This window comes from Nomascus leucogenys, chromosome 13, assembly GCF_006542625.1.
Source record: "Nomascus leucogenys isolate Asia chromosome 13, Asia_NLE_v1, whole genome shotgun sequence".
NCBI lineage: Eukaryota > Metazoa > Chordata > Mammalia > Primates > Hylobatidae > Nomascus > Nomascus leucogenys.
In genome coordinates, this window is record NC_044393.1 from 21,700,739 (window position 1) to 21,728,655 (window position 27,917).

Here is a 27,917-nt window from a genome sequence, read left to right on the forward strand (position 1 = left end):
AACCATGGGGGTGTTCATAGACTTTTTTTAAAAAAATGTATGATTCACAGGTTCTTGATCTTTTAAATTTGAAGACCCCTTTACACTCTTAAAAATTAATGAAGGCATCAAAGAACTTTTGTTCATGTGGGTTTTGTCTATCAATATTTACTGTATTAGAAATTAAAGCCAAATTCAAGCCGAGCATGGTGGCTTATGCCTGTAATCCCAGCATTATGTGAAGCCAAGGTGGGCGGGTTACTTGAGGTCAGGAGATCAAGACCAGCCTGGCCAACATGGTGAAAACCCGTCTGTACTAAAAATACAAACATTAGCCAGGTGTGGTGGTGCATGCCTGTAGTTCCAGCTACTCAGCAGGCTGAGGCAGAAAAATCTCACTTGAACGCAGGAGGCAGAGATTGCTCTGAGCCGAGATTGCGCCCCTGCACTGTAGCCTGGGTGACAAAGTGAGACTCCATCTCAAGAAAAGCAATTAAAGCTACATGTTAACAAATATTTAAATTCATTTAAAAACAATACTAAGCCTGGCGGGGCGCAGTGGCTCACGCCTGTAATCCCAGCACTTTGGGAGGGCGAGGCGGGTGGATCACGAGGTCAGGAGATCGAGACCATTCTGGCCAACGTAGTGAAACGCTGTCTCAACTAAAAATACAAAAATTAGATGGGCATGGTGGCGCATGTGCCTGTACTCCCAGCTACTTGGGAGGCTGAGGCAGGAGGATTGCTTGAATCAGGGAGTCAGAGGTTACAGTGAGCCGAGATCACACCACTGCATTCCAGCCTGGTGACAGAGCGAGACTCCATCCCAAAAAAACTAAGCCTATACACATTAATATAAATAATATATTTCTATTTCCTCAAATAATAAAGTTAGGGTGAAGAGATACAGTTTCAGATTTTGCAAATCTTTTTAATGTCTGGCTTAAAAGATAATTGGATTATCATATTTGTTTCTGTGTTTAATCTGTTGTCACGAATTGTTTTGGTTGAAATAAAGAAAATCCAGTATCACATAGATATATAATTGGGAAAAAAAGGAGGAATATTTTAATAGCCATTTAAGATCATTGTGGGTATCTCCTCTCATACGACACCAAAACTCAGAGTGGTGGTTTCCTAAAGTTTAGTTGCAATGAAATATCGGTAAATTTTTATACGCTTTTACATTAAAATTTATATCTATCTTGCACTTGAGTGCATTCTTTGCCTTACATGATTTTGCAACGTTATGCATTGGTCATTTGAAAAATATTCATGGATTTATTTTAAAAATTCCAAATGTTTATATATCTCATTATACCATATCAAAATATTACATTTGCTACTGTCACCACCAATTTCATCATTAAAATTTTTAATTATTGAAGATCTTTACAGTTCACAGTGGCAGATACAAGTTTTCCAAATTCTAATTTTCACTTGGAAGCTGCCTTATGTCTTTGACAACAAATACTGTCAGTTTTCTTTACAGTGACAGAGAGACTTCGTTTATTCTGGAAAAAAATGTTTTCCAGATATACAAATCCGAATGACCACAATTTGTTAGTCATTCTTTCAAGAATTAACAAAAAGGTGCCTCATGAAAAATGTGGCTAGTTTAGCGTGCAGTTCAAACAATCACAGAAATGTTCTTTTCTGGCCGGGCACGGTGGCTCACACCTGTAATCCCAGCACTTTGGGAGGCCCAGGCGGGAGGATCATGAGGTCAGGAGATGGAGACCATCCTGGCTAACATGGTAAAACCCCGTCTCTACTAAAAATACAAAAAAATTAACCAGGCATGGTGGTGGGCAACTATAGTCTCAGCTACTCGGGAGGCTGAGGCAGGAGAATGGTGTGAACCCAGGAGGTGGAGCTTGCAGTGAGCCGAGATCGTGCCACTGCACTCCAGCCTGGGTGACAGAGTGAGACTCCGTCTCAAAAACAAGAAAAAAAAAATGTTTTTTTCTTGAAGAAATCATAGTACCTCAACAAGCAGGAGACATGATTTATGTATACTGCCCATTGTGTCACATGAATATGAAAAAGACATGGACTCAAGGGTTGAGGTTTAATAAAATTAATGCCTTTTACTGCTTCATCGAGGACCTTCTTAAGTGAAACTGGCATTTTTGCTTTTATAGCAAGTATGAGGTGGTGAAGAATATAACGACAAGTACAGTTGGGTACCACTGCCTTGAGTTATCCTGAGGCACCAGCAATATTGCCTACCTTTGCAGGGTCAATATTAACAAAGTGGAAAAAGGCAAATGAAGTCTTAGTATTACTATTACAATTATGTCAGTGTTACAGAATCATTGAACGGGTCTTAAGAACTCCCAAAGGACATCTCTGGAATTTGGTATATATAAGAATATCATGGTGAACCTGTTCAAAATTTACATTCCCAAGCCTCACACTCAGAGATCTATCATGGGAATCCAGAATTCACAGGCAATTCTGTTGATGGATGGATGAGAACCTCTAATTCTCTGTGCATACACGATTTTCACCTCATTGCACTTCTGCAATCCTCAACAGTGGGTTACGTCTTCCCATAAGAAAAATATTTCAACTGGTGTTATAATTTTTCTCTTGCGTTTGTTTGCCCTATCTGGCAAATAAGTATGCCTGCTATTATGATTAATTTAATGCTTAATTAGTAATTATTCCATTTACGTTTTTAGAGCTTAGAAGGGCTTTTTGAAGATAATTGATTTCAGATGGTATTATAAAAAAAAACTGTTCAGAGAGGTTCCACCTGACGCTTTCCTTAAGCAAATGCCTTTGTTGCAAGGGGAGACATCTAGACGCCCTACTGATTACTCTTTAAAAAACAATAGCATCTTCCTCTGTAAAAGCATTGCTGTGGGTTCTAATCGCCAAGTTAGGAGCTGAATCCTAACTTGTTTAACTTGATTTTTTTTATTTGCTCTTCTCACCATGTAAGGTAACTTTAGAAAATGATATTTCAACTGAGAACTTGACAGGAGTATAAAGGGGGTTGCTTCCCAGGATGTCTGAGGTTTGAGAGGCCTGGGGTAAAGAAAACAGCCTGGCTCTCCACTAGGGTACAGAAAATGATTCAGAATGAATATTAGAAAACAAAACAAAACAAAAACCAGCAAGCTTTTCAGTCCCCTAATGTGTTCTGTTTCACATTACTGCTTTTCAAAATTTAGTGTGCAAATGAAAATAAGTTGGGACCTCTTAAAGTACAGATTCTAATTTAATAGAGGGGAGGTGGGGCCTGGGACTCTGCATTTCCAACACACTTCTTTTTAGGTGATGAAGATGCTACTGGTCTGTGACCACACAGGAGCAGGGCCCCTGCAGCATTCTGCTTCTCCTTGCTTCTGTTGGTTAGCACTGTTTGCTTTGAATGCTCTATTTGTTAAGTATAATAATAATAAAAAACAAGTTTATTATTTGTAGAGATGGGGTCTCACTATGTTGCCAGGCTGGAGAGCAGTGGCGTGATCATAGCTCACTGCAGCATCAAACTTGATCCTTCCAAAGCACTGGGATCACAGGCGTAAGACACTGTGCCTGGCCTACATAGGCTGCGTAGACTTGCTTAAAGTTATTGTTTAATTGAGCTATTAATATAAGCTAATAGAGCTATTGGCTAGTGGATATTTTATTTTATTTATTTTTTTTATTTTTTTGAGACGGAGTCTCATTCTATCACCCAGGCTGGAGTGCAGTGGCATGATCCTGGCTCACTGTAACCTCTGCCTCCCAGGTTCAAATGATTATCCTGCCTCAGCCTCCTGAGCAGCTGGGACTGCAGACATGCGCCCCTACCACGCCCAGCTAATTTTTTTGTATTTTTAATGGAGATGGAGTTTCACGATGTTGGTGAGGCTGGTGTTGAACTCCCGATCTCAGGTGATCCGCCCACCTCAGCCTCCCAAAGTGCTGGGATTACAGGCATGAGCCACCGCTCCCAGCCAGTTATTTTAAGCTGAGTCAAATATCTTTTATACATTACTGGATTCTTGACTGATTGAAATTATACTTTTCAACATGAACTTAGAAAATAGCACTTCTGGAATCAAGTAGGGATGGGATCTATTTAATAAATATTAAATAGTCAGCAATGCCCAGCTGGGTAGAGAGTATTAGGCATAGGTTATGCCATGTTGCTCATGTGGATAAATCCATCCATCAATTAAAAATATGATACTACAGCTATTTTGTAACATATTACATTAAAAAAATTTTTGAAGTATTTTCATATTCCTATCTTTGATCCTTATCACAATAGTAAGATAATTCATACAATGTTATCATTTTATTTTAAATGATGTTTAAGTTAGATTCACCACAAAATAATGCATGCTTATATAGAAATGATAGGAAAATTTTAAAAATACTGACATTTGGGAAATTTTCCCTATTTTTATTCACCAAATTAAAAAAAAATAGGCTTTATGTAAGGTTGATCTTATCTGATAATGTTGCATCCTTCTTTTGCCACATATCATGATAGCTATTACCACTTTAATGATGTTTGGGGAGTGCTTATTCTTTTGTTTCTCCAAGTAGTTGACAGATTTTCTCCATACCGTTTACTGAATACTCCTTCCAGTCTTACTGAACTGTGATGTTGCCTCTGTGTGTGTGTGTGTTTGTGTGTGTGTGTGTATTTGTGTGTGTGTGTTTGTGTGTTTGTGTGTGTGTGTGTGCGCCACTATATTCTTGGTTTATACTGTTCCATTAGATCTGCCTCTCTATCGATCACTGTGTCTGTATCACCCATTTTAATACAGCTTTACAAAACATTTTAATATCTAGTCTTCCTATTTCTCGTTGTTCAAAATGTTCTTGGCTATTTTTACCCACTTATGTTTCCGTATGAATTTTTAAATCCCTTTATCATATTCTCTAAACAATCCCCAAAGGAATTGGTCTAAATTATATTAAGACTATTGCTTAATCTAAAGTGACTATATATATATTAACGTGAGCTTTTCCACACTGAGAGAGGGCAAGCCTATCGATTCATCTGAGTCTTGACTATTTCTCAGGACATAGGCATTGACTCTGTCATGTAGATTCCATCCGTAGCTACCTTGTTAAAATTGTTTTACTAACATTAAGCTTGTGGTGTCTTCTGTTATCTTTCCCCTATTGTGTTTGCTAACTGGTTCTTGCTGGTATTTGGGGAAACTGTGTGTGAGTGTGTGTGTGGTGTGTGTGTTTTCTTCATCTCATTCGCTGAAACCTCTTGTGAGTTTCTTTAATTAAGTTTTATTATCTTGATTTACCAGCTAATAATCACGCCATCTATGAATAATGATAATTTTATGTCCTCCTATTCCAGTTGCAATAGCTCTTATTTTGGTTTTATGTTTTGTTGCATTGGGTAGAGCTTTCTGGGCAATGTTGCCAAATAATATTAATAGCTGAACTTTTTGTCTAAATTCCAACCTCAAACACTAGAACCTCCAGCAAATTTCTTTTACGTATAATGTTAGTTGTGGATTTGAAATAGGTATTTTGAAATCTGGAAAGGAAAAATATTTCTATTCTATAGTTTATCTTTATGACTCTTTTAAAATGAGTGATTTTATCAAGTGCCTTTTTGGTATCTACTTATATGATCATACTTTTTTTTCTACTTGGATTTATTTATGTGATATTTTCCTAGATTTTCTATTACTAAATCTATCTTGTGTACCTGCAGTAAATGATCCACTTATGGAGCACCAATTTAATAGTATGTTAGAGGAATAGTTTGTAACAATTTGAGATGCTTCTCCTCTTTTTCTGTCTGATGTAATTGTTTCTATGACATGGGAATTATCAGTTCCTGGAAGATTGAAAGAACTCATTGGAAAAGCCATCTGGTTCTAGTGTTGTTTATTCTAATTTTCTTTTTATGGAATGCTTAATTAATTTATTGTCATTCTTTTTTGTTTAATAACAAAGGCTTTTCAGATGCTGAAAACAGGTTTGGTCCTATCCCATAAGCATTAAACATCATTGTTCTCACAGTAATAGTTTCTAAAGAGCAGAAAATTGTGGCGTTGATTTTCTATTTGATATGAGAGTTACTTATAAGGCATCATATAAGGTCTTATTTTCCCCAGTTGGAGGTTTTCATTTGTGCAGAATTTTGATTTAGCAATTTCTGGTTCTATCCCATTATATATACAGAATATAGCCTATACCTTTATTCAGATAGTTTATTGATTTTTATGTTTGTCCTTTGTCATTTTTATCCTCTATACCTGATATGATTTTTAAAATATTAAAATATTGCTTCCTTCTCTGTCATATTTTCTGGGAATAGCTTTTCTAATTGGTTGTTTCATTTTTTATTCTGTTTTCAGACATTTGAAATTTACATATAGACAAATCTGTCATTTTTCTTTTGTCTTTTGTAAATTGTTCCATTATTAAGCTTAAACAATTCTTTCCCACTCAAGATTATCTTTTTCTTTGATTTCAAACCTACAGGATATTGCAAGAATGATACAATAACCATCCACATATCCTTCCCATAGATTTGCCAGTCATAAGCATTTTGCCATTTTTAGTTTCTCTCTCTCTTGTCTCTCGAATGGTTATTCAACCATTTGAGGGTTACTTGTAGTGACCATGACTCTTCAAAACCTTTAGTTTGTATCTCCTATGGAAAGGTCGGTCTGTTACATAGCCACAAAACAATCATCACGCTTAGGAAATTTCAAAGTGACATTATGCTGGTATCTAATATATAGGTCATATTCAAATTTCCCCAACTCTCCCAATTAATCGTCCTTTAAAGCTTTTTAAAATTCAATCCAGGATCCAATCAAGGATCACACATTGTATTTGGTTGGCAAGGGCATACTAAAATTTTTCAATAAATAAATTAATTCTGAACTATTGGAATATAATGTGGTTTTTCATATGTAGTGAGGTCTTAAATTTGATGATTTCATCTCATAATTATGGAATTTCTGAAACATTAAATGATAAAATTTTTTCATGAATTTATGTTGCTTGTATTTTTATACATAAATTATGTTTCTCCCTCTGTCTCTGTCATACACACACACACACACACACACACACAAACACACACACACACACACCCCTACCTAGTCCATTTTTATTTAACTCATACTCAAGTACCCATGGTTTAATCATTGTAACTTCATAATATAACTTAATATCCAGTAGTGGCTTTTCAGCCTCAATCCTTTGTTTTTTTTTAAGTTCTCAACTATATTTCCCATTTTGAACAAAACAAATCTTACTGGAATTGTCAAATTATGGTCATCCACATCTCTAGGCTCACAAATATCACCTAACTGGCTCATATTTTATACAGTTTGCTTTTTCTCAAAGAAAACAATACATCAATTTGGCAAGAATTGACATTTTTACAATATACAATGCTTTCCTCCAGGACTTCAGCATTTCTGTTCATTTATTCGTCTTCAGTTCAGCACAATTATTTAACACCCACTCTACCAAGCCGTGTGCTAGGGGCTGGAGATAGTCTTCTAAACCATTCAGTAGAGTTTTATTTTCCTTCCAGTGTTAGTCCTGCACGTTTCTTGTTTGTGTTTTCCTTAGCTATTTTTAAAGGACTCTATTCTAAAAGGCTTTTTCATTACATCTTCTAGCTTGTTTTCCATGGTGTACAGTGTATTTATCTCTATCTTCTACAAAACTACTTTACTGAATTCTTTTATTAATCTTAAAAGTCTTTCAGTTGATTTGCTTCGATATATTAGGTCTAGTCATATTATCTGCAAATGATGATGAATTGCTTTCCTTTCTAAATGTGTATCTCTTCTATTTTGTGTCTTATTGCATTGGTCACAATTATTCCATTTTAGATGCAAGTTGTAGAGGTGAAGTGACTTTCTCAGCACGGCAGACAGAGCAGCAAGTGTAAAGCCAGTGCTAAAACCTCCACCTTGCTTTAGCAAAGGTCACCAAATCAAGGTTATGTACCCAAATATTGCCTAACTGGCCCCATATTGATCCAGCTGCTTTTTCCCAAAGGAAGGTTGACATTTGCAATGCTTACAGTTCTCTCTTAAAAGGACCTAATCTGTTAGGTGTGGTAGGTAATAATAAATGATATAGATAAAAATTAAGAGGGAAAGTGTAATTGGCTATATTGTGGATTTAGGTTGCTATTTTAAATAAAGTGGTCAGGACAGACTTCCCTGGCAGAGGAGAAAAAGTAAGCCTTCTTTAGGTTGCATATCTCCAAGGGAAGACCATTCAAGGAAGGGGATAGCAAGAGCAAGGACCTTGAAATAGGAGCGTGTGTGGAGTGTTCAGGGAACAGCAAAGAGGCCAGTGTAACTGGAGAAGAATTAGAAAAATAAGATCAGAGAGTTCTTAAGAGTGAGACTTGTAGACACTGTAAAGATGTTGCATTTTACTCTAAGTAAGGTCGGAGCCATAAGGGGGCTTTGAGCAGAGGGGTGTCTTGAGCTGAGTCATGTTTTTAAAGGGTCATTCTAGCCACTGTTAAGAGAATAAATTTTGGGGGCAAAAGTGAAAGCAGGGAGACTAGTTGGGAGCCTATTACAATAATCCAATCAAGAGATGCTGGAAGCTTAGTCCAGGGTTGTAACTATGAAGATGTGGAGAAGCGGTCAGATTCTGAATATACAGTATATTGAAACTGGAGCCATGGGAATTGCTTATGGACTGAATCTATGGTATTTTGAAAGAGAGACGAGCCATGATTGAGGGAAAACTTCTTTGGATTCTTTAACTGGATTTTCATGATTCCTTTACACAACATATTTTTCTTCCTCTAAATTTCTACACAAAATTCACTTTCATTAGATGTATCAAATGCAATTCAATCATAGGAGAAGGGCCCAAATAAAAAACAAAGCCACTTTTTGGTGTCTAATTCAGTAACATTGTTATAATAATGCATGCAGCAATTGTGAAGGCTTGAGCCAACTTTCATAGAGCACTTTCTAGAATGCACTTCCTAGACATGTGATTTCAGTATTTGCACTGCCCTGTAGGCTCCTCCCTTCCCAGAATCCTTCGCTGGCAGAGTTCTTGCTGCCCTCACTTCATTGGATTATAGTGAACAGTTAATTATTTCTCCACTCTGACCTCTAAGCACCCAGTACCCAGTAGCCAGGTTGCATTCAAATTTGAACCTGCTACATTTACTTTATTGAGCTATCATCACCCAATAAATGTCTGAAGAATAAATGTATAAAAGACAGACAGATAGGGCAATAGGTCGCCGAACTAGTCAGAGGCAAAGCAAAGATGCACGTGCACTAACTCTGACACTAATCTGCCGAATGTACACCTCCTCCCATTTTCTTGTCTCCTCTGAGAGCTATTTTGACTAGGCAAATAGTGAGTAAAAACAGGAATTCCCAAAGTCTTAGAAGAAAGGTTGGCTAACTAAGACATATCATTGTAAATTTCAGCTCCATGGTTCTGAGTGACCTTTAAGCAGGGAATGTAATTGCAAAGCTAGATTCTGTTGGGCATTACAAAGCTCACACTTGTTTCTTAGCCCATCTTATCCTATAAAACCAATGGTTTATCATAGCATTTTGTATTAAGATTTGTGCATATTTAAATGCCAAAGCATAGACTTTTGAAGTGTGAAAGGACATTCAAGATTATTCAGTCTGTTTCTCTTAACAGCTTTATTGAGGTATAATTTACATACCATAAATTTACCTATTTTAAGTGTACAATTCTTTAGTAAATGTATAGGGTCGTGCAACTATCACCACAATCCCATTTTAGAATATTTTCATCACACCATAAAATCCCCTATGCCCATGTACAATTGATTCCTGTTTCCACTTCTAGTCCCAGGCAATTGCTAATCTGATTTCTGTCTCTATGTCCTTGCCTTTTCTACATACTTAATAAATATGAATAGAATCATACAATATGTAGTCTTCTGCATCTTATTTCTCTCATTTAGCATAATGTTTTGGAGCTTCATGCTGTAGATTGTAGCAGTAGTTTATTTCTTTTGTTACTGAATAATATTCTATTGCATAGATATACCACGTATTGTTTACCCATTCACCAATTGGTTGATAAACATTTGGATGGTTTTTATGTTTTGGCGATTATAAATAATGCTTCTATGAACAGTTTAATTCAGGTTTTTGTGTGGACATGTCTTCATTTCTTTTGGGTAGATAGGTAGAAATGGAATAACTAGATGAATAGTAGTTTTATGTTTACCTTTTTAAGGAACTAGCAGACTGTGTCCCAGAGTGACTGTACCATTTTACCTTTCCAACAGCAATGTATGATGGTTCCAGTTTTTCCATATTCTTTCAAACACTGGTTGTCTGTCTTTTGTCTGATGGCTGTTATAGTGGGTGTGTGTGATAGTTTCTCATTGTTGCTTTAATTTATATTTTCTTAATGAGTAATGATGTTGACCACATTTTCATTAGCTTATTAGCCATTTGTATTTCATATCTGGTGAAGTGCCTACTCAAATATTTTGCCATTTTAAAATTGGGTAGTTCATCTTATTTTTGAGCTGTAATGTGTCATTATGCACGCTGGTTATAAGTCTTACCATACACATGATTTGGAAATACTTGCTCTCAGTGTGTGAGATTTGTTTTAATTTGTTTAATAGTATTTTTTGAAGCCCAATTAAAAGATATCATTATTGCCATTTTAATCTTTTTTCTCACTAATAAATCATGCTTTCAGTGTCATATCTATATACTTTATTTCTCATCAAAGATCGTAAAGATTTTCTTCTATGTTTTCTACTAGAAGTTTTATAGTTTTAGCTTTTAAATTTAGGATTATGGTCCATTTTCTGTTAGTTCTCGAAGGTTTAAATTTAGATTTGTACATGTGAATATTCAATTGACCCAGTACCATTTGCTGAAAAGACTATCATGTTACCATTAAATCATCTTGGCACCTTGTTAGGAGTCAGTTGATCGTAATTGTAGGTTTTTATTTCAGGACTCTCAATTCTCCTTCATTGACCGATAGGTTTTTTCTTCTGCCGGCATGCCACCGTATTGATTTTTAAAATTTATGAAATCTGAAACTCTAAGTCCTGCAACTTTTTTCTTGTTTTTTAAAATTGTTTTGTCTAATAGGGGCCCTTGCATTTCCATATACACTTTATAATTAGGTTGTTTTTACAGTCTCCTGGGATTCTCACAAGGATTGTGCTAAATCTATAGACAGATTTTAGATAATTGCCATCCTAACAATATTGATTATTCCAATCTATGAACATGGAATGTCCTTCTCTTTGTTTAGATTTTCTTCCATTTATTTCAGCAATTTTTGTTTTACTTTTCTATGTACAAGTATTTCATTTCTTATGTTAAATTTATTTCTAAGTATTTTTGATGCTATTGTGAATGGAATTGTCTGCTTAATTTCATTTTTAGATTGCTCTTTGCTAGTGATAAGAATACAATTGATTTTTATATTGATCTTGTATACTATGATTTTGTGAAAATCGATTATTGTTCTAGTTGGTGTAGGGTGTGAGTGTGTGTGTGTGCATGTGCAAAATCCTTAGATTGTCTATATATAGGATAATATCATCTGCAAATAAAAAGTTTTACTTCTTCCTTTCCAATCTGGGTGCCATTAATTAATTTTTTCTTATTTCACTGGCTAGAATCTCTAGTGTAATGTTAATCAGACATCCTTGTCTTGATCCTGATTTTGAGAGAAAACATTCAGTCTTTTACCCTTGAGTATGATGTTAGTTTTATATATTATGTGGATGGCCTTTATCAGGTTGGGAAAGTTCCTTTTTATCCCAACTTTCCTTCCTATAGTACCCTTTATCATAAATATATATTGTATTTTATCAAATGATTTTTCTCCATCTTTTGAGCTGATTATGTGATTTCCATTTTTATTCTATTAATATGCAATATTGGCATTAATTGATTTTTGAAAATTAAACCAACCTGTGTTCCTGGGATAAATCTCACTAAGTTGTTTGTATAATCTATATGTTACTAGACTCAGTTTGCTAGTATTTGGTTCACCATTTTGGGGTCTATATTCATGAGTGAATGTGCTGCCATTTTATTTGTTGTATATATTTCTCTGATTTTGATATCAGGGTCCCATAGAATGAGTTGAAATGCTTTCACTCCTCTGCTATTTTCTGGAAAAGTTTATGAAAAATTAGAACTATTTCTCTTTTAAGTATCTGATAGACTTCACCAGTGATGCCATATGGGCAGGGCTTTTCTTTGTGGGAAGGATTGTAATTACTAATTTAACTATTTTACTTGTTATAAGTCTATTGGAATTTTATTCTTTTTCATGAGTTAGTTTTTGTAAGTTATCTGTTTCATCTACATTGTCCATGTTCTTTGGCATAAATTTTTTTACAGTATTCTCTTCAAAGTGTTTTGATTTCTGTAGAGTCAGTAGTGATGTCCCCTCTTTTACTTCTGATTTTGGTAATTTATGTCATCTCTCTGTTTCTTCTGGTCAGTGTAGATAGAGAGTTGTCAGTTGTGTTGATCTTAAAAACAAACAAACAAAGAACTTTGTTTCATTGATTTTTTACTCTTGTTTTTATGTCTTTATTGCATTGATTTCCACTCTGGTCTTTATTCTTATTCTTTATTCTCTCTTCTTGTTGGGGTTTAGTTTTGCTCCTATTTTTCTACTCTCTTAAGATGGAAACTTAGATTTTTATTTGAGATCTTTCTTTTCTTGTAATACAGGTGTTTAAATTTATAAATTTTTCTCCAGCAACTCCTGACATGGTTGATATTGACAATATTGTCTAGTTTAATTACTGCTTTTTGGGGAGAGCATGTGCCAAGCTACTCATTCCACCATTCATCGAGGCCACCACATAATTTTTACCTATGAGGAAATTGAGCTATATAGAGATTATTTTAGGTTGAATTCTCTCAGAGGCAGACCTATCAGCTAAAGATTTGAATACAAGTGATTTATTAAGCGAACATTCTCAGTAGAAACCATTAAAAGACAGAGGGAAGCAGGAAAGGGACGATAAAGAAGCCAAACCAATGTGTGATCCTCTGTAGCATGAATTGCACCTTGAACCTGTTCTCCTTGAGGCAGAGGAGCAGGATTTTTCCACTTCTACCTAAGGCAGTCACTGGAAAATGCTAGCCTGTAATCAGATATGAGTATGAGTTAGGGGAGACCAAGACTTACGTTCTCATGCCCTGTTCACCAGCAAAGAAGTCTTCAATAGTTTTAAGACAACCCTCTGAAGAAGTATTTGATGTACAGCAAAGCACACAGAAGATGGGAGATGTCCCTCACTACAAATGGGGTTCAGTATATACTGCTCGGGTGACGGGTGCACCAAAATCTTACAAATCACCACTAAAGAACTTAGTCATGTAACCAAACACCAACTGTTCCCGCAATAACCTATGGAAATAATTTTTTAATTGTGTAATTATGATTACTAAAAAAAAACAAAAAACAAGATGGGAGATGGGACATGTAAACCGAGAAAGAGGGATTAAAAGGGACAATAATTGTATACTCTTGCAAGATTAAGTGTCTTGCCCAAGGTCATGCAGGTCGCTAGGCATTAGCAGATCCTGGATTACAAACTGAGTTTGTTGCATGCTAATATTGTGTTTTAATCAGCTTTATTAAAATCCAGTAAAGATAAGTTACATAAATCTTTGCTTTGCTAAACAGATTTTACTTACTGTTGATTAACCATTTCTGATGGCTGGAGGCATCACTATCTGTATCCAAGTCAACTCTAATGCCAGTTTTTACTAGGTGGGACCTTTCCCCATAGCTCTCCTGGTCAGCACAGGGTGCTGAGGTAATCTAGAAAAATAAAGAGACAAAGCAGCTTCCTACTATCTTGGGAAATGGCATTAACCTTGTCACATGACAGACAACACATGACAGAGAGAAAAGTTAACCAAGCCTCAGTAAGGAGTGCATTTACCCATGTTCCTGTGGCTCCCTATCGTGGCCATGAACAGCCAAGATCTATTTGTTCCTGTAGATCACTCAGTCAAGTAACCTTTGAAAGAAGAGGTATATGGAAACCATGTAATTCTGTTGATGTGCTTGAGGCAAGTTCTTATACATTTGTTATTCTCAGCAAAGTCAATATTAAGGGCTTCTTAACTAATAAGTTTGCTAAATCATTAGACCTCCTTGAATAGTTGAAGATATATGATATTGGGAGCCTTTTGTATGTAATACTAAAATTGTGTGTGCAAACCAACCAAGTTGACTGTAAGATGAAAATCTATAAGCAAAAAGCTTTCTTCTATTGATTTTCAGTATTAAATCAGAGGTTGTTCTTGCAGAAGAAAAGAATGGTAAAATATTCACCAACATTTCCTTGATGATTCCATTATGATTATTCAATTAGGGAAATGCTTTTTTCCTTTTTCTTCATTTTTCAAATTTTATAAAGTGTTACTATATTTTCCTTGATATAGAATTTAAAAAAAAAAAGTATTTTGTGGAGTAAAATAAAGTTGATTGCTTAACCTTCTATGTGATAGAAAGCAGCATAGCCTTGTAGTTAAGAATGCCAGGGTTCAAATCTTAGCTCTAGCAATCAGAAAACAGTGTGACCCTGGAAAAGATTTCGAGCCTCTCTATGGTTTGGTTCTCTTATTTTGTCAAATGATGGTAATAGTATCTGCCTCTTAGAATTGTTGTAAAGGTCAAATGAGATAATAAATGGAATAAGTGTAGCATATTGCCTAGTAGGTGGTAGGTATTCAATAAATATTTCCTGGAGGGTGGAGGCATCATTGCAGTACACAGCAGTGGGAACTATGATAGAGGTATGGATAAAGAGCTATGAGAACAGAAGAAGGAGAAACCAGCTCTGGTTTGCAAGTCAAGAGGGGAATTGTGATGTTTGATCTGGATCTGGATTGGATGGGGACTTCTCAAGATGGAGAAGAAGAAAAAAAGGCATCGTGGGCAGATGGAACAGCATATAGAAAGTTGTCGAGGCATGTGGTGAGAATTGATGTGATGTGCACTTAAACTTTATTCTGTAATTTTTTAAATTCTTTTTTTTCATAAGACAATTGGTCATTGTGCTTCTCTCTTTTTATTTTTTAAAGCAAATTAATGCTTTAAAAGAGCATAGAAGCCTGGTTCTTTTCATGAAAACTGATGATTAAAAACAAACTGTGAAAACAATTTTTTTTAATTTTATTATTATTATACTTTAAGTTTTAGGGTACATGTGCATAACGTGCAGGTTTGTTACATATGTATACATGTGCCATGTTGGTGTTCTGCACCCATTAACTCGTCATTTAGCGTTAGATATATCTCCTAATGCTATCCCTCCCCCCTCCCCCGCCCACAACAGTCCCTAGTGTGTGATGTTCCCCTTCCTGTGTCCATGTGTTCTCATTGTTCAATTCCTACCTATGAGTGAGAGCATGCGGTGTTTGGTTTTTTGCCCTTGCGATAGTTTGCTGAGAATGATAGTTTCCAGTTTCATCCATGTCCCTACAAAGGACATGAACTCATCATTTTTTTATGGCTGCATAGTATTCCATGGTGTATATGTGCCACATTTTCTTAATCCAGTCTGTCATTGATGGACATTTGGGTTGGTTCCAAGTCTTTGCTATTGTGAATAGTGCCGCAATAAACATACGTGTGCATGTGTCTTTATAGCAGCCTGATTTATAATCCTTTGGGTATATACCCAGTAATGGCATGGCTGGGTCAAATGGTATTTCTAGTTCTAGATCCCTGAGGAGTCACCACACTGATTTCCACAATGGTTGAACTAGTTTACAGTCCCATCGACAGTGTAAAAGTGTTCCTATTTCTCCACATCCTCTCCAGCACCTGTTGTTTCCTGACTTTTTAATGATGGCCATTCTAACTGGTGTGAGATGGTATCTCAATGTGGTTTTGATTTGCATTTCTCTGATGGCCAGTGATGATGAGCATTTTTTCACGTGTTTTTTGGCTGCATAAATGTCTTCTTTTGAGAAGTGTCTGTTCATATCCTTCGCCCACTTTTTGATGGGGTTGTTTGTTTTTTTCTTGTAAATTTGTTTGAGTTCATTGTAGATTCTGGATATTAGCCCTTTGTCAGATGAGTAGGTTGGAAAAATTTTCTCCATTCTGTAGGTTGCCTGTTCACTCTGATGGTAGTTTCTTTTACTGTGCAGAAGCTCTTTAGTTTAATTAGATCCCATTTGTCAATTTTGGCTTTTGTTGCCATTGCTTTTAGTGTTTTAGAAATGAAGTCCATGCCCATGCCTATGTCCTGAATGGTATTGCCTAGGTTTTCTTCTAGGGTTTTTATGGTTTTAGGTCTAACATTTAAGTCTTTAATCCATCTTGAATTAATTTTTGTATAAGGTGTAAGGAAGGGATCCAGTTTCAGCTTTCTACATATGGCTAGTCAGTTTTCCCAAAACCATTTATTAAATAGGGAATCCTTTCCCCATTGCTTGTTTTTGTCAGGTTTGTCAAAGATCAGATAGTTGTAGATATGTGGCATTATTTCTGAGGGCTCTGTTCTGTTCCATTGGTTTATATCTCTGTTTTGGTACCAGTACCATGCTGTTTTGGTTACTGTAGCCTTGTAGTATGGTTTGAAGTCAGGTAGCGTGATGCCTCCAGCTTTGTTCTTTTGGCTTAGGATTGACTTGGCGATGCTGGCTCTTTTTTGGTTCCATATGAACTTTAAAGTAGTTTTTTCCAATTCTGTGAAGAAAGTCATTGGTAGCTTGATGGGGATGGCATTGAATCTATAAATTACCTTGGGCAGTATGGCCATTTTCACGATCTTGATTCTTCCTACCCATTAGCATAGAATGTTCTTCCATTTGTTTGTATCGGAGTCTTCCATTTGTTCAAATGTTCTTCCATTTGTTTGAGATGGAGTCTTGCTCTGTCACCCAGGCTAGAGTGCAGTGGCGTGATCTCGGCTCACTGCAAGCTCTGCCTCCCGGGTTCACACCATTCTCCTGCCTCAGCCTCCTGAGAAGCTGGGACTACAGGCGCCCGCCACTGCGCCTGGCTAATTTTTTTGTATTTTTAGTAGAGACGAGGTTTCACCGTGGTCTCGATCTCCTGACTTCGTGATCCACCTGCCTTGGTCTCCCAAAGTGCTGGGATTACAGGCATGAGCCACCGCACCTGGTCTTAAATTCTTTTTTAAAGAAATACCTATTGAAAAACCATTATGTGTCTAGTGTGGTATTAGAAGCAATGAACTAGATGGCAAGATCTCAGACCTCATGAAGTTGGCAGCATATCTGGGGGCAAGCAGTAAAGCCAGTAAACAAACAATTAAATAAGACATGTTTCAATTATGATAAAAGCTGTGGAAGAAATAAATCAGGAGATGTGGTGTACAATGACTCAGAATACTGGTAATTATGTATTAATGCTTTGGTGAATTTGGAATGACTCAAATCAGTGTGTCTTCCAAGGGAGTGAGAATACTGGAGGGGAATGCCCCTGTTGGCTATACAGGTATAAATATCAGAATAAACATCAGGGCAAGGGTATAAACATCAGAATCACCTAGGTTTGTGATTTTGTAGCTGCACATTTAACTATCTAGAGAGATTTCTAAAAAGTACTGATGCTAGGGTCCCACCTCTAGAGATTCTGATTCAGCCGATCTGTAGTAGAGCCAAGGAATAAGCATTCTTAAAGCCCTCTGGGTAATTATAATATGCAGCCACAGTTGAGAACTATTGATCTTGAGCAACCCTCCATTGAGATTCTGAGATGACTGTTCACTGCCCTCACTTGAAGAATCAGTGATGGAGAAGCCACTATGATTGGTGAGAGATTACCATATCTCTCAGCTGAGCGGTGCTGGAAACAAAGGTTGAAAAATACCTTGATAAAATAAGTCTCTGATCTTTTCACAAGTCTCATATGGTCATTGTCCAAAACTGCCCTGTCAGAGCCACTCTTGCTGGCCACCCAGACCCTGTCACCTTCCCTTTTCTGGTGTGTGTCCATCTCCCAGCTTCCATGTGCCTTGATGTAAATGGCTTCCAGGTGTGACCTGCTGTGGGATGTTGCCATTAAGATGCCAGAGCCGCCTTGTCTGACCCTCACACAGAGTTAGGAGTGCCTTAGAGTTTGTGTCTGTCTGGTGCAGCCATAACCAAACATCAAAAGCCTTTGGTATGAGATGAGACAAACTCTGGAGGTATAGTTTATGCTCCAGAGCTCCCTATGGGATTAGGCTAAGACTGGGACTTTGCCTGATATCACACCCTTGCTCCACTTCCTCCCATTTTCTCTCACTCCTTTACCAATTTCTTCTGGGACTACTTCCTCAATACATCATTTGCAGTAAAACTTTGGCTCAGGGTCTGTTTCTGGAAGAACCTGAACTCAGACATGCCTCCTTCTGGGAGAACGTGGACTAAAATATGCATCTTTCTGGAGTTGGGCAATCTCTACCTGTGAGCTAAAGCATACACTCCACCTGTCACCTGACTTCAACCTTCTGAAAGGATACACCTCCTAGCTAGAAACTTTTCTAGATATAGAAAGAGGGCCACAGGAACTGTTACTGATGGAAGGATGCTCTGATAGGTCCCTGGTCCCCCTCAGTGGAATCTGGTCCGAGAATCTCAAGCCACCATGTAAACCATTAGCTTAGGGACCAGAGGGAGGAAGATGGTCAAGCAGCAGGGTTTTCCAAAGCCTATGGAGAGGTTCTGAGGGTTTTTGCCTTGGATGGACAGCAGGAGATACTGAAAGTAAGAGTACAAACTCTCCTTGACCTTACAGAAGTCACCTTAGAGTGAATGAAATGAGTTGGGGGCACAGTATAGCTCTTAGATCCTCACAATAAGAGATCCTTGGGATAAGTAATGAAAAAATTGGTCATAAATGCCCATCTTCCCATTGGAAGAAGCAGAGAGGGTGTCACAAGAGGAGAAAATGTATGAGTAAATGCTATGTGCTGTGTGGTGAGTGTCTTAAGTTATTCTTCTCTCATGTTATTGGGATTTTTCGTACTAAAAAAAATCCCTTCTCTTTAAAAATGATTCTGAATAGAATATTGCAACCACTGTTTTTGAGCTGGAGATATGACCCCAAAAGGGAGGTCATTCACATTTGGATATGATTTTATCATTACCAGCAAGCTGAAAAGAACATGATCTTAGATAAATGTATTCTCAAGAGAATGAGAATGAAGCTATTGCAAGAAATAAAAATAATACTCAGTTTCTTGTTTCTTTCCCCCACCCTTTCCTAAAAAGTGTCAGGAAAGGAAAGTTATACAACTTGTGAGTGCTGTTTCTTCTCTCCCCCTCTTCAATCAGAGTTCTGTGGTCTTTGAGAGAAGCTGGATCCACTGGCAAACAGATTTATCTAACAAAATGATTTAAATTTTTCTGGCTGCATTGCAGGTTTGCTTTTGAATGGACAGGCTGTGAATGCATGGGCATGAAGGAGTTGCTGGGTATATTTTGGCACAATAATCACAATCGTATGTGAACCATATGTTGACTGCACAGTTTAAACCAAAAAAAAATACCCTTTGCTATTCTTTGTAATTTCATATGGAGTTGGTTGGGATAGAGCTAAGCAGTTTAGGATGCCAAGTTAAAAAAAAATGCTTGGAAGGCCCTTTATACGTTTTATTGGTTTGTAGGAAGAGAAGAAAACAGAAAAAAAAAAAAAAAAAAAAAAAAAGGATGGATACTGAGCTATGAATGAAAAGTCTGGGTTTCTACTTTTCTGCAGTTTGACCCTCATGAATCACTTGACCTCTTGGCCTCAGCTTCCTCATGTGTAATCTGGCTATTGAGCTTGGTTGAATTGACAAATGGATCTTCAGTAATCAGATTGGTGGCGAGAAAGAGCTGATGGGGATATACAGGCTGACCCTCACAGAGATATTATGGCTGTGTCTAACAGTCCTTGGCAGCATTTGAATGTTCAGAGCCCAGTAAGAACCCATCTTCTTGCTTGGCCACAACTATGGAATCTTATGCTAGTTGTGGACAGTAAATGAGGACAGCCATGTGGCTCCTCTTGATCCATCCCATCACAGGAGGGCCAGAGACAATAGGAAGTGATTCTCGGAGGGGGATTTAGTCCCAGGGAAGCTCCCAAGGCTTCGGGGGTCTCAAGTTAGAGGGGAAAGATGACAGAAGGATTTAAGGTAGAATGGGAAGTCTGTCTGAGAAACCAAGACAAAGGTCTTGTTATGTAGATGTGATCAATCCAAGTGGTGATTAGGGATAGGCTGGCCCTCAGAAGAAAGCAGGGACTCCCAGCTCTTTCCAACTCCTGGTCCTGGGGATGAGGCTGTTGGTTCCTTCTGATCTGCTCAAGAGGATATGAGGACTGCGTTGGTTGCATGCTCCCAAATCCAATGCAGTTTTCTTAGGTGCTATTGTTAGCTTCAGCAGGAGAGTCCAAGAGGTTGTCTGCTTCATGAAGCTCTTTTGTGTTTGCCCTTTCCCTCACAGATCAGAGTCCCACGAGTAATGGACCCTGAACTGGTCGAGCTACTATTAGCATTCAAGCCAGATTCGAAAGATTTACCTGAATATATTGTTATTTATAAAGCAGTGCAGGTCCTGAAAACTCTGTTACAAACACCCCTTCACTTCTGCCCTGCAACCTCTAGGTTTGGGTATTAGGTCCTTGTGCTATTTTTCAGTGACTGCTTTGAGCTTAGCTGTCCTGATAAACATAGGAATTGTACAATTGAGAAGGACCCCAGAGTTGAGGAGGAAGTGATTATTGAAATCATAATTTAATTTAAACATTTATTGACTTCAACAGGCATTATGAACATGCATAGATGGTACACACCCACACAAACTTTGGGTTGTTAACACATTCTCAGATGTTACACACACTTATTTAGAAGTCTAAATGCTCAGGTTAGCCACATTCATCTGAATGTTATATTCACTCATTTGGAGTTAGATGCCCAGGTAATACAGATCCTTAGATGTAGTGTGCATTTCTTGAGAGATTGTCCACATCCACTCGCATGTCACTCACATACACTCTGAACTGTCAGGTTCTTATTCAGATGTGTATGTACAACAGGCATGGTCATTGAGCTGCTGTTTACCTGCACTCATCTAAGTGTAGCATACACCCATATGCCCAGCCCTTCCTTTTCGCATGCCTGAAAATTCCTATGCTCAAGAAAATTCAGGGGAAAAATTGCCATATTGAGTGTGTCACATTTTCTTAGGGCAGTTCTCCATAGCCTTTTTTCCTTAATTAAATAGTCGTGTGTCTCTGTCATCTCCCAAGTTGTACTCCTTAATCAAGTGTCTTTAGATGGGTAGTCTGATTGAAGGATGGTAGCCTGCAACACGTTTCATTTTTGATAAGCCACGGCTGGTTCACTATGACCTGTTTAAATGATCGGTTTGGGGTCCCCTACTGCAACCACCTCATTAATTCACAGAAGTCTCCAGTGGGCATTCTTTGAGCAATCGATCTTTTGTTTTAGATCATGAGTCCCAGAGATCTGTGCAATAAAGCTCTTCTAAAAGAAGAGCATTTATTCCAGAGAACTATAAACTGTGAGGCATTCAAAGAGATTGAAAAATGTTCTCCAACTTACAAACCTTAAAATAACTTTTACAAAGAGAGTCCAACATTGGGTATCAGTTGATATTCAATAAAGGATCAGTCATCTCAATTCACACACTAGCATCTTCTTACATCCTTCTAACTTGAAGGGAACAATATGAGATCACTAGACAGGAACTCAAGGCAATTGCTGTTTATCCGATTAGGGTTTCTGCATCCAGGCAGATTCGGTTTCATGTTTGCTTTCAATTTTAATTCAATCCAATTTAATTCATTTGAACAAGCATTCATTGATCACTTGTTGGGTGACAGGCATCCTGCTGGGCAGTATGGGGTGGGGGTGGAGAATGGTGCAGGGATAAGTAAGCCACAATGCCTACTTTGTAAACGGTCACAATCTAGCCAGTGAAAGAGTAGTCCCATCTCGTGATATTGGAAAACAAAGCAGATGGAGATTAGGTGAGCTCTAGGGGAACTAAAGAGGAAGGTAATTCATCCAGACTGGACATATCTGGACAGGCTTCATAGAGGAAGTGAAAGACATGCTCAGCCTTTGGAGGAAACCAGAGGTGGCTAGGATGCAGGGCATTGCAGGTAGAGGAAGCATAAGTCAGTAATGCATGAGGTGAGATCCAAAAGATGTCTGTGCAATAGCATGGGGTCTGGAGTAGCTGGAAGATGGGAACACCATGAGAAGACCTTCTAAACGGAAGACGGAAGACAGACACAGAGGGCTTCAAATGCCAAGATTAGGAGTTTAGATTGTATAATTTGGACAATGGAAGGCCTATGAAAGTGTTTGAAGAGCTATACAATTAGGAAGCCATATGATTAGGATGACTGATTAATAAATCAAGTGCCTTAGAGGCAAAGAGACTAGTTGAATCTGGGTAAGAGGGAAAGTGCCCAACCAAGGCATTATCAGTGGAAGGAGAAAAGAGAGGTGGGGCAGATGCAAACCTGCAGAAGCCAAATCAACAGACTTCTGTAAGGCTGTTGATTAAGATGAGGAGTGAGAACTAAGGGGTTAAGAACTGAGGATGAGCCCTAGATTCAGATTCTGGCCACTTGTCAGATGGTGCTACCATTTACTAAGAAAAGAAACGTAGAAGGAGGAGCAGACAGGTTTGTAGGGGTTGGGGCTGAGTTGAGTTTTAGATGTGTCTAGTGTGAGCTGGCTCTGAGACAGCTAAGTGGAGGTAAAGTTCCACAACATGGTAGGTTTGAAAATCTGATGCTCAGGACTGGAGTTTTGTTGTAGACCGAAGCAATGCTTCCATATAGGAGAAGTTGGGTTGACACCGTTAGAGCTAACAAGCTCATTCTTCCAGAGAGTTGCTCATCCATCTGTGTCTCCTCTTTCCTGTCCAGTGTTTATCAGCTGGTTGTCAAGGAGGAGCGACTTCAGAAGTCACGGAGGGCAGCTGACATTATTGAGTGCTTTTCGGTGCCTGTGAGCTATCGGAATGCCTCCAGCCTCGATTCGCTACACTACTTTGCTGCTGAGTTGAAGCCTGCCAACCTGCCTGTCACCCAGCCATTTACAGTGGGTGACAATAAGACATACAATGGCTACTGGAACCCTCCTCTCTCTCCCCTGAAAAGCTACAGCATCTACTTCCAGGCACTCAGCAAAGCCAATGGAGTAAGTATGGCCACATGGAGGCCATTCCTTGCCTTGTTTGCATTTTCTCATTGTCAAATGATAAGTCAGCAGGGCTGTAGAGCAGAGGTTGAAAAACTAAGGCCCATGGGCTAAATCCTACCTCATGCCTTTAAATTAAAAAAATAAATAATACAGCTATGCCTGTTCATTTACATACTGTCTATGGCTGTTTTGATGCTTAACAGTAAAGTTGAACAGTTGTAGCAGAGACTATATGCCCCACAAAGCCTAAGATATTTATTATATGGCTTTTTACATAAAACCTTTGCACACTTCTGTATTAAAGAGATTGTGCTTTACTTGAGGAAACTACATGACCTCTCTGATCCTTAATTTCTTCATATATAATAATAATATCTATCAATTTGTTATCTAGGAATGCACTAAGCATGGTTTAATTGATCAGTGATTAATACTCCCTTTGTCATTGCCATTGGTCACATTAGAAAATAGTGTTTCTCCAAAGACAAGGTAACCATTTTTGTGTCAAATATTTCTTTGGTCAAGGATTGGTGCCAGTCATAATATCAGAAAATCACAGGGCTGGAAAGGATATCAAAGGTCATCCAACAATCCCAAACACATACAAAACAATGATTCTATCCATACTACAACACCAATTAACTGGCATTAGTGCTTATTCTTGAATACCTCCAATGATAGAGAACTCATTTATCTCTGAGGTAGCTTTACTGTTTTCTGGAGTAGGGAGTGGATTGTGTCTCTAAAGAGGCTTTTTAATGTACTTACTGAAATATTTCCTTTTGAAGTTTCTACCCATTGTTCTTGATTCACGCTCTTAGCATCCTACAAAACCAATGCAACCACCTTCTTGGTTTATAGTCTTTCAGTTACATAAGATCTTTTCTAACACCCTTTTCTTCTCTATATAAACGTGCCCATATGATTGTCTTTTCTGCAAGCTAAATATCTTTAGCCTCTTTTATGACAGAAGTTTGTATTTTCCATCGAGGTGGTCATATTTTCATATTTCTTTTCTTTTTTATTTTTTTATTTTTTTAATGGAGCCTCACTCCGTTGCCCAGTCTGGAGTGCAGTGGTGCGATCTTGGCTCCCTGCAAGCTCCGCCTCCCAGGTTCACTCCATTCTCCTGCCTCAGTCTCCTGAGTAGCTGGGACTACAGGTGCCCACCACCACACCCAGCTAATTTTTTTGTATTTTTGGTAGAGACGGGGTTTTACCGTGTTATCCAGGATGGTCTCGGTCTCCTGACCTCGTGATCTGCCTGCCTCGGCCTCCCAAAGTGCTGAGATTACAGGCGTGAGCCACCGCACCCAGCCCCAAAGTGGTCATATTTCTTTTAACAAACACCGACAAATGCTAAGCCCTACAGTTCATATTAAGGTTATGTAGTATGTGCCCTCCAAGAGCTTATAGAAATGTAAGGGAGTCTGTCATGTGCCATGTTATGCAGTGTATAACATGGAGAACTGAGAAGCTTGCTGGAGAAGGGAAGCCTGAGACAGAAGCAAGATTTGGTGAAGTGTGTGGGGAACAACCTGTGCAGGCTCTGGGTGGCCAAGATGGAGAGTTTAATCTGTGAATGGCAGTCAGTGCTTGGTGAGAAACCTGGATTGAGGAACTAATTAACATTTAGAATGTCCACATACCCATTTAAATTCCACTGTGGTATTTCAGTTCTGCATTTATTACTGGTTCAAGCAACACTCCTCACAGAGAGCATAAGCCTACAAAGAGAAGCTGCCAGACTGCCTTCCACCTGTCCATCTGGTCTTCCCGCTGCATGAAGCACTCTGATGTATTGAGCAGGAAGACATAAAAATTGGCAGAAGCATCTGGGGCTCATCTTGTTCTCGGTTCTCGGCATCCCACACTGGCCAGTTTATCAGTTCAGCACAACCCTCTAAGAAGGTGTGGCTTTCCCTGCTCTTGGCACATATCAAAAGTTGTGGTTGAGTTTCCATGATGAGAAGGGAAATAAGTAGCTTTACTTTATTCTTCCCACTAAGATACTCAAAAAACCTAGAAATAGAGCATGCCTATAGAACCCAGGAAACCAGCAAATGCACATCAGAAGGAATGTCCCCACCATAAGAGTGTAAGGGTGGTTGGCCCTGAGCCAACCACAGAGGTTTTGTTACAGGAAAGGGGTCCCGATCCAGACTCCAAGAGAGGGTTCTTGGATCTCGTGTGAGAAAGAATTCAGGGAAAGTCCATATAGTGAAGTGAAAGCAAGTTTATTAAGAAAGTAAAGGAACAAAAGAATGGCTACTTCATAGAGTATCCCTGAGGGCTGCTGGTTGTCCATTTTTAGGACTATTCCTTGATATGCTAAACAAGGGGTGGATTATTCATGCCTCCCCTTTTTAGACCATATAGTGTAACTTCCTGACATTGCCATGGCATTTGTAAGCTGTCCTGATGGTGGTGGGAGTGTAGCAGTGAGGTCTACCAGAGGTCACTCTCATGGCCATCTTAGTTTTGGTGGATTTTAGCCAGCTTCTTTACTGCAAGCTGTTTTTATAGCAAGGTCTTTATGGCCTGTATCTTGTACCAACTTCCTATCTCATCCCGTGAGTTAGAATGCCTTAACTGTCTGGGAATGCAGCCAGTAGGTCTCAGCCTCATTTTACGTAGGTCCTATTTAAGATGGAGTTGCTCAGGTTCAAATGCCTCCAACAGTTTGCTCCCCAAGCATCATATCAGAGACCTCCCTCTTCAAGACACAGGGATTTGCCATAGAAAAATAAAAAGGATCTCACTCTGAAACTGCCTCATCTCAGAAGCAGTTTTGACACTGCTTCAGAAATGAACAAGGCCATTTAATTACCTGTGCCTTCTATTCCACACCATGTATATGTACTCTTGCTTTGGAACTAAGATTCCCAGTAACGAAACGCAGGCAGGAATGGGATTGGATGAGTGCTTATGCCACGTGTCTTGCGGATGCAGTTGACCTCACAGGAACAGACAGGGGAAAAGCAATGGGAGCTGGGCGCTCAGAAGGCTATATTTTTCTGGCAAAGGAAAAACTACACACGGTTTCAAATGACTGTCTTTAGTATTAAATTTTACTGAGAAGAGTTGGGTGAAAGGGTCATTGAAGCAGAACAGCCATTCTCAGTCTAACAAATCTCTGCCTGGTCCCTCTCAGATCTTTCCATATCATAAAGGGCAGCAGACAATGATGTTAAGCCTGGAGGATTTTTGAGAAGAAAGTGTTAAAATCCACAAATTCCTTATCAGCCAAGTTGTTGTTCTTGTGCAAACACATCAGAAAGACATTCTTAGTATCCAGTGGCTCCCACATTCCCTGCTTCTAATAAATCATTCACAGAGCAATTGACTGAGCAATGAATCAAAATAAAGAAATCAAGAATTGAGAAATGTGGAATACGAAGACCCACAGTGAGCATAAAACTAATTAAACATAACATTAATGCTCAATAATGGCTCTAAATATGTTACAAAATGGAAGGTTAATGTAAAACATAACTACTTAAGGCAAAGATGCATAATGTAAAAAATTAACAGTTCTAATCTGGATCTATAATTCACTATTTTGTCAACAAAAACTAAGACAAAGTTGGAAGATGGATGAATGTAAATAAAAATCTGCTCATTTTCTCATGTTAGACAAGAGGGAATACATAATTACTGTTTTATTTCTGATACTGAGAATATTAAGAAGTATAGTTCTTTTAAACAAAGTCAGCTCTCCAGTCTATACTTAAAAAACTGAGAAACAACAGTCACAAAGAAAAATGAAGGAAATTAAGAAAACTGTAAGTAAACATGAAAATCAGAACTACAAAAAAGTCAGAAGATGAAAGCACTAGATTTGATATGGGGGGGTAAAAAAGTGTTGTTTTGCTCCATTGTGAAAGAAAAAAAAAAACAGCTTAGGTCAAAGAAAAATCAGAATTACCCATATTTGTATCACTAAAAGATTAAGACAAAGGATGAGAGAGAGTTATATTAAACTCAAGTGAAAGGAAAGCAGCAATGGGCATTTGTTGCAGGATGGTTGCATTTGTTGCCAGGTGGAATAATTTACTATCAATAAATTTCATTGCTCCCTACTCTACCTGCAAGTTTTAGTCAAGGCAGGGTAGGAGAATTCTGAGGTCTGGACATATTTGTTCTATGGATGTTAAGGATGGTTTGTCAGGTTAACAGAGTGGCTATGAATTCAACCTTTACTATCAGACTGCCTAGATGCAAAACCCTAGTAGCTGTGTGACTTTCAGTAAACTACTAAAATAATTAGATATGATGGATTAATTAAAGAAACATCTGTCAAGCACATGCAGTATGTCAAAAAAGGCATTTTTCTGAGTGCTGAGAATGCAGCAGTGAGTCAAGCAAAGATCCCTGATCTCATCATGTTTTCATTCTAGTGGGGGAGAGAACAAAAATAAATAAGTGAAATAATGTATCAAATCATGAATGCTTAGGTTTCACATTAGGAATGTGGAAGTCAGTCATTAAGTGTTTCTATTATCAGCATGAGAATAAAGACATTTTGTAGACTCTTTGTTGATCTGTGAATATGAAGTACTTTAATCCAGCCATGTGAACACCATGCAGAGTTCAAGTGTGGCATGCATTCTAAGATATGGTGCTCAGGGTTCTTGCAGGCATTTTCATGAAGCATGAGTTGTTCACAGGCACTTGTGTTGGGAATTTTGTTCCAATTAGTAATCTCACATTTACCCACTGATGCTTTCTTACAGATAACAAGAGTAGTCCCATT

At 38.1% G+C, this 27,917-nt stretch overlaps 1 protein-coding gene across 4 annotated transcripts in view; it reads left to right on the forward strand.

Moving 5' to 3' along the window:
- The window catches only part of PTPRT (protein tyrosine phosphatase receptor type T), a 1,129,549-nt gene that overhangs the window by 870,293 nt on the left and 231,339 nt on the right, over window positions 1–27,917 (forward strand). For all 4 annotated transcript variants that reach the window (XM_030825446.1, XM_030825445.1, XM_030825447.1 and 1 more), the window contains exon 12: window positions 22,885–23,158. In XM_030825446.1, coding sequence (XP_030681306.1) covers window positions 22,885–23,158 — 274 coding nt within the window. The remainder of the gene's footprint in view (window positions 1–22,884; window positions 23,159–27,917) is intronic.